General features: G+C 50.9%; 2 protein-coding genes across 2 annotated transcripts in view; both read left to right on the top strand.

The window, feature by feature from the left end:
* Positions 1–10345, top strand: part of LOC132456398 (OX-2 membrane glycoprotein-like) — a 48239-nt gene that overhangs the window by 16921 nt on the left and 20973 nt on the right. The window lies entirely within an intron of this gene.
* LOC132456603 (uncharacterized) lies at positions 4559–8680 on the top strand. Its single transcript, XM_060051016.1, is given in 7 exon segments — positions 4559–4871; positions 5009–5299; positions 5411–5507; positions 5606–6751; positions 6753–7298; positions 7518–8556; positions 8600–8680. Coding segments are annotated over 7 exon segments (3513 nt in total).

Raw genomic sequence — 10345 nt, 5'->3', positions numbered from 1 at the left:
TTGACGTTACAGCGTCACTAACTGTAACGTTACCTTACTTATATTGCCTATTACTTTAATGTAAAAAGTTTTAAGGGCCCTTGTATTTTTAACATTTGTATCGTTAAATACTCGAGTGACTAGAAACCAAATACTTACATTTAAATGCAGAACTTAAATCGCCATTCTCCGCCATCTCCATTGATTGAATGCGCAATGAATCTTGGGAGGGATACGTTGGGCCGTGAAGGATCTTGGGATACGTTGGGCCGTGAAGGATACAGCCGATGCATCCTTCAAATCCGGGAAAAGAAGGCTGCATTCGTAGGCCGCATTTGAAGGACCCTTGGAATTGGGACAGCACTTGGCGCGACGCTGTGACGAAATCGGCGTCGACGCATCCTTCGAATGCAGCCTTCGAAGGATGCGTCCTTGGAATTGGGACACAGCCATGGACTGAACCCACATAACAACAATGGAGGACATCGATGCGATGGTATTCGTGTTCGTATTATTAGCTGGCATGTTGAAGAAGTGGAATATGTTGGCTGCGGCGCTGCTATGTTACCAGCATGGTTGCCATGTCGCTCTCGTGACTTCGTCACACTCTCTGGCCAATCAGTGGCCGGCCGTCTGCCGACGTCACCTTTTAGCATCGGCTCAGCTCGCTTGGAACCTAGAGCGAGGCGGTACTAGAAAAAGCAGCCACTTCAGGTACCAGATTTGCACTCTGTATTGATGGAGTAGAACTTTGATTTGGTTTTGCACATAGTATTGTTTGCACTTGAAAAAAAAGAGAATTATTTAATTTAATTTATTTTACTTCAACTTTTATACATTTTAGTTTTAGTTTCAATTTCATGAATGTTAAGAGTTATAATAAAACATTTCAAAATGCATGTGCAACTCGGTTAAATAAAAGTCTGTTGGTCCAGTCATATATTTTGTCATTGTAGTTTTCTTAAAATCTCGTCTCGTCTCGATCTCGTGAACCGAATATCGTGTCTCGTCACGTCTTGTGAGCTGAGTGTATCGTCACACCCCTACTGGATTTAGGTCCCCCGTTGTATAATTAAGCAATAGATCACGCCAGGCTGTGGTATGTGCTCATTATACCACTGTTAAGCGGAGGGCCGGCGACCCCCTTCACAGTGGTATAATGAGCACATGCCACTGACTGAAGTGATCTATTGCTTTTATACAACGGTTACTGTTATGGCGAAACGAAAGTCATAGACACACTACATTTAAAAAGAAACCAAGAAAGTCAAAGTATCCGTTTTATTAAAGACTGCCAAAAAGTAGTCTCTCCTGGCTGCCGCTATGAATCGACGGTCGCTATGCAACACACTTTAGCGTCCCTCCGAGAGAAGGCTCCGATAGAGCGGTTCGCCGGCAATTTATCCTATGGAGCAGTTCACTCGCCGTGTGCCTAAGCTTTCGTTAGTCTCTCCATCGCCTTGCTCACTCCCGGAGTAACAACATTTACACCCTCTCCATCATCCAACACATGTTTTACTTTGTAACTGTTTCTACTTCCAGGCGCGGAGTGATATGCAAACTTTCACAAAATGATCGGGCGTCATAGCAGTTATGTATATGTTCATTATACAACAGTTGGGAACCAATCAGATCGCTGGATTTAGGTCCCCCGTTGTATAATAGCCCATATTTACGTCCTATATCTCCCCCCTCCCCCCTTCAAAATTCAGCGCAAGGCCGGTACGGTCTCCCCCTACCGTCAACAACTTTGAGACCCCCACAGAGATAATAATAATAATAATAATAATACATTTCATTTAGAGGCGCCTTTCAAGACACCCAAGGTCACCTTACAGAGCATATAGTCATCAGATGGAATCATAACTCGAACCCTGCCTATAGCCTACTTCATCCTGCCCAACAATATGGGCAGGATCCAAGCTCTCCTAATCGGGTCAGCAATAGCCGCGTTTGAATGATAATGTTTGACTGGAACGTTGCATTTTTAATGTCTACAAATATTCTATGCTAGAGAGCCAATCAATGCAACCTTATGCGGAATCAGATAAAGTCGGCTCTCTTGCTGCGCAAAATATATGTTTAAAAAATCAGCACATTAAGATAAATCTAGTTGTCATGTCACACAAGCTATTTTGGATTTTTGTAATATGGAATTATTTCAGGGGGGTGAAATGCCGTGAATAAATGTATGCACAGTGCGTTCAGGATTAGGACTGATATATATGTCGGCCTAGGCCTAATCAATTGTGTTTTAATATCTTTAGCATTCATATTATTGCAATCTATTCTTTTCGTAGGCTACTCTGCGGTTGGCCTTGATGGGGAGATATTTTAACCCTTTATAACCCCATTTTCCTGCGACATTCCTGCGTCTCCCCCTGCGTCATAGCCCGTTTCAGCACCATGTCAGTGGACAGGTACAATCCTACGATCGTCGTGAGTGCAGCGAATGCGCGATCACGTTAAGAGGAGTTTCGGGAAACGTAAGAAATTAACGATGGTTCGAAAGATCCATCGGGAGAATGATCGTACGAGGGAAGATCCATCGTTATCGGGAAACTGGGCAGACCGGGGCCCGAGGGGGCCAAATCCCCCGTTCGTCACGGCGCGGGGTTTCTTGGTTCACTGGGGAAGGCGGGGCTGTGCACAGAGTCTCTGACCTCTTTAGAATAATTTGAATAATTGCATACTCCCGAATGATTTATTTTTTTATGAATGAAGACACCATAATGAGTTCACTCTTTAGTAGGCTAACGATGCTCTTAGCGTCCTACGAGTACCCTGGAGCACTCGTTAGCTACGAGCGTTTTCACGACGTTCGTTACCAACGATGCTTTCGGGAAACGGTCTGAAAACTGTACGATGCTTTTGCGACGCACTTCAAGATCCACTTAGGCTAACGATGCTTTCGGGAAACTGGGCCCAGTCTGTATTGATACATCCCAGCCACACCCTGACGGTCGGAGGGTATTATTTGTTTATCAACACGGCGGATGCGCGCAAAAAGAAAATTTGTTTGAACGGTGTTGTGCCGAATCTTGACCCCCCCCGCATATTACAACCCCCCTTCGCGTGAACGCGCATTCGCTTATTGTCAACGCCCCATACTTTCATTTAGTTCGAGGCGCTCTTCCTTCTGACAATATTAGTCAAAATTTGTGTTTACATCATATCACATCAAAAGTTGAGCAACTTATCACAGAAAGCGATGGCATATTTTAGGTTGTAAGTTTTAAGACGAACACATCGCAATGGAACCTCTGATGACCCATGTACGCTCAACATTCACGATAATGAACTACGAGAGCACTTAAATACGTAATAGTTAAATAGTTAAAAGTAATACATTCAGGGACGGCTGGTATAAATGGGCTAACAGGGCTAAGCCCTAGCCTTTTACAGTAAAAATGAAAAAATATTATTAAAAACCTTAGAACATATTGTTTTATATTTTGGGAGAACCTAAAACAGCAACAGCACCAAAAAGTGACAGAAAAACCCAGGATATATATCTTGGGTTTTTTCCTGTGAATGGGCAAAATGTATTCAGCCCAAGCGGAGTAGCGTAAGCTTCCATTCAATTTTGATTGACAGGTATCGTGACACGCCCCCTTCATATGCTTCACATTTGGGCTGAAGTCATTCAGCCCAAGCGCAGTAGCGTAAGCGGCCATTTCATTGTGATTGGCGTCGTGACACGCCCCCATTTGGGCTAATTTCATTTAGCCCAAGCACAGTAGCGTAAGCTTCCATTGACGTTTGATTGACAGGTGCCCTGACACGCCCCCTTCATATGCTTCCCATTTGGGCTAAATTAGTTTAGCCCAAAGGCTGACCTCTTACAGCTAGCACAGTAGCTACAGTACAGTGACCTTCGACCAATCACAGCACAGTAGCGCAAGTGCAGTATGGCGTATGTGTAGTAGGCCCTATGTGTTTTTAAACGTATCTATCATAATTTATTTATTTGAATAAACTTTAAATGTATCCATGAAATGTAGATGTTTCTGTCACACAAATTAATTAAATGCTGAATCATCTATATAACATTGTATTATTACGCAGTGCATTACGGAACGCGCTGCTTTTACTGTCAGGAGTGCGGTCAGAATATGGCCGGTAGTAGTGCATTTGTAAGCGGGTCAACAACGTTTCGTATCGAAACATTAAAAAAGCATATGTCTAAATAACCCAACATGACGTGACAAGTGTGTAGAGAAAGTGGCCCCTCTCCCAGCTGCATTTCAGCGACAGGCAGTAACAATAAGGTTCTCTAAGGAATCCGAAATGATCAAATTTACTGCTGGCTGGCGCTGGGGGATGGACAGTAGAGGCTAAAGCATTGCAGCTGGCTTTGTGCCTCACAGACGACGCGTTGTCGTGCCTGCTGCTGCTTTCACCGGGGGAGAGACGGGAGTACGGAGCTTTAGTGGGGGCCTTGCAGAGGCGGTTTGGACAATGTGTGAAGCCGGAGCTCCTTCGTAATGAGCTTGGTAACCGCTGCAGGAAGCCGGGGGAGTCGCTGAGGGTGTTGGCTAATGACATTGAGAGCCTGACACGTAGGGCATATGCACACATGCCCCCCAACGTGCAGAGCGAGTTGGCACGGGACCAGTTCATCAGAGCCCTCCTTCCTCTGGAGCTGCGGGTTCAAGTACAATTACAGCACCCAATTTCTCTTCAGTCGGCTTTGGAGATGGCCGTGGAGAGGGAAATCGTGTGGGGCGCGGTCGCTGAAGGGGGCCCAAGAGGGAGTAATCCGGCAGGGGGAGCAGCCCGGGGCCTGGCGGCAGAGGAAAAGCCGGCGTGGGCGACAGAAATTACGGAACTGATAAGGGCCGTATCACTGCAGCCGTCACGCATTCGACAGCGTCCCGACCAAAGAGCCTGTTGGGGGTGTGGCCAACCTGGACATTTGGTCAGAGATTGCCCCACTTCACGTGCGGGTCCGGGAAACGCCACAGGGCCCGCACAGGGGGGGATGTGCGGACCTTAAACAGTTCTTCCCCCGCTCCCCCCGCCCCAGCTGTTCCAGAAACGGAGGGGCCACGTCAGCACAGGCAGGGGAGCCAAGACCCACTTCCCCCAGAAGCAGACGTCATCGAAGCTTCAAGGACGGCGGTGGTGGTGGGTCGACTCTGTGACGGGGATTCATGCTACATTCCTGTGACCGTGGAGGGGGAGGCGTGTTCGGCCCTGGTGGATACCGGTTCATCAGTGACGGTGCTCAGACCAGACGTGTGCCCGGAGTGGATTCGGTTGGAGCCCACTGACGTGCAGCTGCGCACGGCCACAGGGGGGCTGGCCCCGATGAAAGGTACGGGGCTACTTACATTGACTTTGGGGGGAAAGGACGTACGTCACCCAGTGTGGGTAGCAGCGGTGTAGGACCCATGTATTCTGGGCTGTGACTTTTTGAAGGCCACAGGTTGTCGACTCGATCTGGACGGGGGCACGGTGAGCTTCCGAGGGGGGCCTGTGATCGCTTTGTTGCCCACTGGCTCCGGTTCGGGGCCGCCCGTGGGGTCCATCTCGCCGGCAGTGTGTGCAGTAGAGCCCGAAGTCAGCCATCCCCTGCCCGAGGCGTCCGTAACCTTTCCCATGACTTATGTGCCCCAAGCAGCCCAGGCCCAGTCACGACGACTGGAGGGGGGGGTGTCGCCGCCGACCTTGAGGGAGATATGGCTAAAGAACCGGGAGGGGAGCGGTTGTGGCAGTTGCTGCTGGAGTTCCAAGACAGTTTTGCTATGGGGGAGGATGACGTGGGCCGGACTCCCTTGGTGCTACACGAGATCGACACTGGGGAGGCCAGGCCTATCAAGTGTCGGCCGCGTCGTCTCCCTTTGGCACGTCAGGAGGCGTGTGACCAAGCGGTGGAGGACATGCTGCAGGCAGGCGTAATTGAGCCTTGTGACAGTCCTTGGGCGTCCGCTGTCGTCATGGTCCCCAAAAAGAACGGCACCTGGCGGCTCTGCCCAGACTACAGGCCGGTGAAAGGGGTGACCAAAAAAGATTCGTACCCGCTGCCACGCATCGACGAGTCTCTGGACTTGGTCCCGGGATCGTCCTGGTTCTCTGCCTTGGACCTCCGCAGTGGGTACTACCAGGTGCCCCTCTCCCCAGAAGCAAGACCCAAGACAGGGTTCTGCACGGGCCGGGGTTTGTGGCAGTTCCAAGTCCTTAGTTTTGGACTGTGTAATGCTCCAGCAACCTTCGCCCGCCTGATGGACCGGGTTTTGTCAGGCATCCCCCGCAAACAGTGCCTGGTATACTTGGACGATATCTTGGCGCATGGCAGCTCCTTTGACTCCGCCCTTGAGTCCCTGCGCCGGGTGCTGGAACGGATCCGTGCAGCGGGCCTGAAGCTGCATCCAGATAAGTGTCACTTCATGCGCAGAGAGGTACAGTTCTTGGGGCACACAGTGGGGGGGGAGGGCATCAGCACAATGGAAGCGAAAGTGCAGGCGGTTGCCGACTGGCCCACCCCGGCTAATCAGAGGCAGCTCAAGAGCTTCCTGGGCCTGTCTTCCTATTACCGGAAGTTTGTGCGGGGTTTTTCATGCTTGGCTGCTCCTCTTTACAGGCTGCTACAAAAGGACAGTGTCTTCCTGTGGACTGAGCAGTGCCAGGGGGCGTTCACCAGCCTCCAGCGTGCCCTGAGCGAGTCCCCCGTGCTGGCCCCAGCTGACCCCTCGCTGCCGTTCATGCTGGACACCGATGCTAGTGGCGTCGGGGTGGGAGGGGTGCTCTCCCAAGTGGGGCCTGATGGAGAGAGTGGTGGCGTACTTTAGCCGGGCCTTTAACAAGGCGGAGCGGCGTTACTGCGTTACCCGCAGAGAGCTCTTGGCCGTAGTGCTCTCCATCCGTCACTTCAGGTACTACCTCTGCGGCCTGCCTTTTACAGTGAGGACCGACCACTCTGCTCTCCAGTGGCTCATGACCTTCAAAGAGCCGGAAGGGCAGGTGGCCAGGTGGTTGGAGGAACTCCAGGCCTACGTCTTCAAAGTGGAACACCGGAATGGAGCCCGACACACCAACGCCGACGCACTCTCTCGGCGGCCCTGCGCTGCCGAGGGATGTCGCTGCTGCGAGAGGAAGGAGGCCCGCGAGAGAGAGCTGCGGGCAGAGGAGGAGGGATGCGCCGCGGTGCAACAGTTGGAGGTCGTCTGCCGAGGGTTGGAGACCATAGATGGAGGCGATTGGAGAAAGCAGCAGGAGCATGATACCGACCTTCAGCCGGTGTTGCAGTGGGTGGAGGCGCAGCGAAAACCACCGTGGGAGGAGGTGGCCGCCCTCTCCAGAGATGTCAAGGGACTGTGAACCAAGTTCGAGGCCCTGCGCCTCTGCCGGGGCATGCTGCAGCAGGCCTGGAAGGAGCCGGCCACGGGCGAAGAGAGGTGGCAGGTCGTGGTTCCCAAGGGTCTACAGGGGGCAGTGCTCGAGGCAATGCATGGAGCCGCAGGGTCGGGGCACTTTGGGGTTGCTAAGACACTCCGACGCCTACGCCAGGGTTTTTACTGGGGCCGGTCCCGGAGAGATGTCGAGGACTTTTGCCGTCGGTGTGACCCCTGCACCGCACGGAAGGGCCCCACCGGGCGCTCACATGCTCCCCTTCAGCAGTTTCTGGTAGGCGCACCTATGGAGAGGGTGGCGGTGGATGTGGTGGGGCCGCTGCCCCGCTCGGTCCGTGGCAACCGCTTCGTTCTCACTGCCATCGACTACTTCTCCAAGTGGCCCGAAGCCTATGCCATCCCCGATCAGGAAGCCGAGACCGTGTCCGACGCCCTGTTGGAGGGCATGTTCAGCCGTTTTGGGGTGCCAGAGACATTGCATAGCGACCAGGGGAGAAACTTCGAGTCCCGGGTGTTATCCGCTATGTGTGAGCGCCTGGGCATCCATAAGACCCGCACCACTCCCCAGAGGCCGCAGAGTGATGGACTGGTGGAGCGCATCCTCACCTCCCAGCACCAGAGAGACTGGGATAACCACCTTCCCCTGGTTCTCATGGCTTGCCGCACCGCCGTGCAGGAGTCTACGTCATGCACGCCGTCCCTTCTCATGCTGGGAAGGGAGCTTCGTACCCCGGCGGAGTTAGCGTTCGGTCGTCCACCGGATGCCCCAGACTGGTCCCCTGGCCCTGAGTATGCCAGGAGACTCCAAGACCGCCTGGAGTCGGCCCACCTATTTGCCCAGGAGCAACAGCAGAGGGCAGGGGTGAGGCAGAAAAGAAATTATGACATAAAAAGCAAAGGCCGGCATTTCCAGGCGGGAGAGCTAGTTTGGGTGTTCAATCCCCAAAGGAAGAAGGGGAGATGTCCTAAACTGGACAGTCCTTGGGTGGGCCCCTGTCGAGTTCTGGAGAGGCTGGGTGAGGTGGTGTACCGGTTGCACCTACCACCTAAAGGAAGGAGGGTGGCACTGCACAGAGACAGGCTCCGTACCAAGGGGGTGCCTCCCCACTGGCCCAGGGGGGTCCCGTTACCCCTCGCTGCCGCCCTGCCGCCTCAAAGCCCACCCCCCCGGCCTCGGTCTGACGCCTTTCCCCCAACTGCCGGGGATAACCGGCCCTCCCCTGTATCCGATACCCTTGGCCCCCCGTCCCCCCTTCCCCTCCCAGGTGCTGAAGACCCCGTACCCTTTACACCGGAGTCCCGGGGAGGGGGCTCTCGACGGCCCAGGGGGCCACCAGGGCACTTAAAAGACATTGTTTGCTATCTGTAGGATGGGTTTAGTAATGTTCAGCGTTGTTCCTGTTGTTATGTGGGGGGGGGGGGGTTGAAGCACGTTATGTTAAAGAGAAGTTACGTTATTCTGAGGGCTGTTTTTTTGTTTTTCTGTGATTCCTCGGGGTGAGGAACTTTGTGAAGGGGGGGTAATGTAGCGTCACAGGGTTTGGGAGGAAGGGGCGGGCCGTCTGAGGGGGTCCCTGGGGGTGGGAGTTTGGGGTGTTGTGCTTTCCGGTTGAGCTGCGCCTGTCGGTCCGAGTGTGGAATCTAATAAACCTGATATCAACGTACTTCGCTCACTACCTCGCCTGTGGTCATTACAATATGATACGAAAATCCCAGCATTAACTGAATGGGAAATGCAATATTTTAGGACAGATTCACCATTAAACGTGTTTCTAACGACATTTCTAGCGAGAAATGTACTTTTTCCTTGAATAATCTTCAGTCAGTGAATGTGTATGATCTTTATTAATCTTTATTATCTGAATGGGAAATGCAATATTTTAGGACCGATTCACTGTTAAACGTGTTTCTAATAACATTTCTAGCGAGAAATATACTTTTTACTTGCATAATCTTCAGTCAGTGATTGTGTCTGATCTTTAGTTTTATAGTTATTAGGAAGATTTTATCGGCTCGCTCGCATGTTTCAACGACGTCAGGTTGTTAGGGACGCTGCTTTCGCTAAACTAGCAGCTCACGTGTTTCCTGCGTTTGTGTTATTAAACCGTTACTTTATGTAACCTTTAATGATATCATCTTGTTAGAAACACGTATATCTGAGAGCCAACCCAGTCGACAAAAGCATACGTTGACAGTGTACGTTTTCGTGAACCCTGGATTACGTCGCATTTCAACATAACATAGCGTGTTATACACACACACACACACACACACACACACACATACCCGTTTGTCGGGCTATAGGGACAATTTTCGATGTTTTGCTCAAATCAGACTGGGCATAGGTTTACGAGGACACCGGGTTCCGGTGGTGCTAGAGCTACAAAAAACATATGTAAAATCATGAAAAAAATCAGCGAACCTATACACGACTTAAAATTAAAAGATTTTCTTTGCACAACTGAGATATAAGAAATGGCTGTTTTTCAGACTTTCTGGTGGTTTGTAAGGACTTCTCTGTAACACGGTCTATAAGGACAGTGTGGTATACAAGGACAGTGATGTCATCATACACACACACAAAGTATAACCTGTTTTGAAAGGACAAAAGGTCTGTAAGGACAGGTCACCATACACATACACCAAATATAACCTGTTTTGAAAGGACACATGGTTTATAAGACCAAAGTGACTGAGGCACACCATTATAATAATATGGAATATATTAAGAGGTCATTTTTGTTTTCTTTGTTGACCTCTGTTGTGCATTACAATTTGGCACATAAGTTGAACTAAGTGTAAATAACTCATCACATCGAGACATCATTTGCAGATGATGTACAGAACATGAAGAGCACAATCACTCCATTCTACACTTCTTCCTCTCAAAAGTTTACAGATAACACCACGGCTCTTATCTGATGGGGTCTACCTACCGGTGGGCCAAGTGTCATTAAATCAACTAGGAGCATAACACAAAAACAGTGCTTGCATCCACTAGGACGAACTCA

The sequence above is a fragment of the Gadus macrocephalus genome, chromosome 4 (assembly GCF_031168955.1).
Source record: "Gadus macrocephalus chromosome 4, ASM3116895v1".
Lineage (NCBI taxonomy): Eukaryota > Metazoa > Chordata > Actinopteri > Gadiformes > Gadidae > Gadus > Gadus macrocephalus.
The sequence above is the reverse complement of the archived record's forward strand: the minus strand, read 5'-3'. Positions and strand labels throughout refer to the sequence as shown.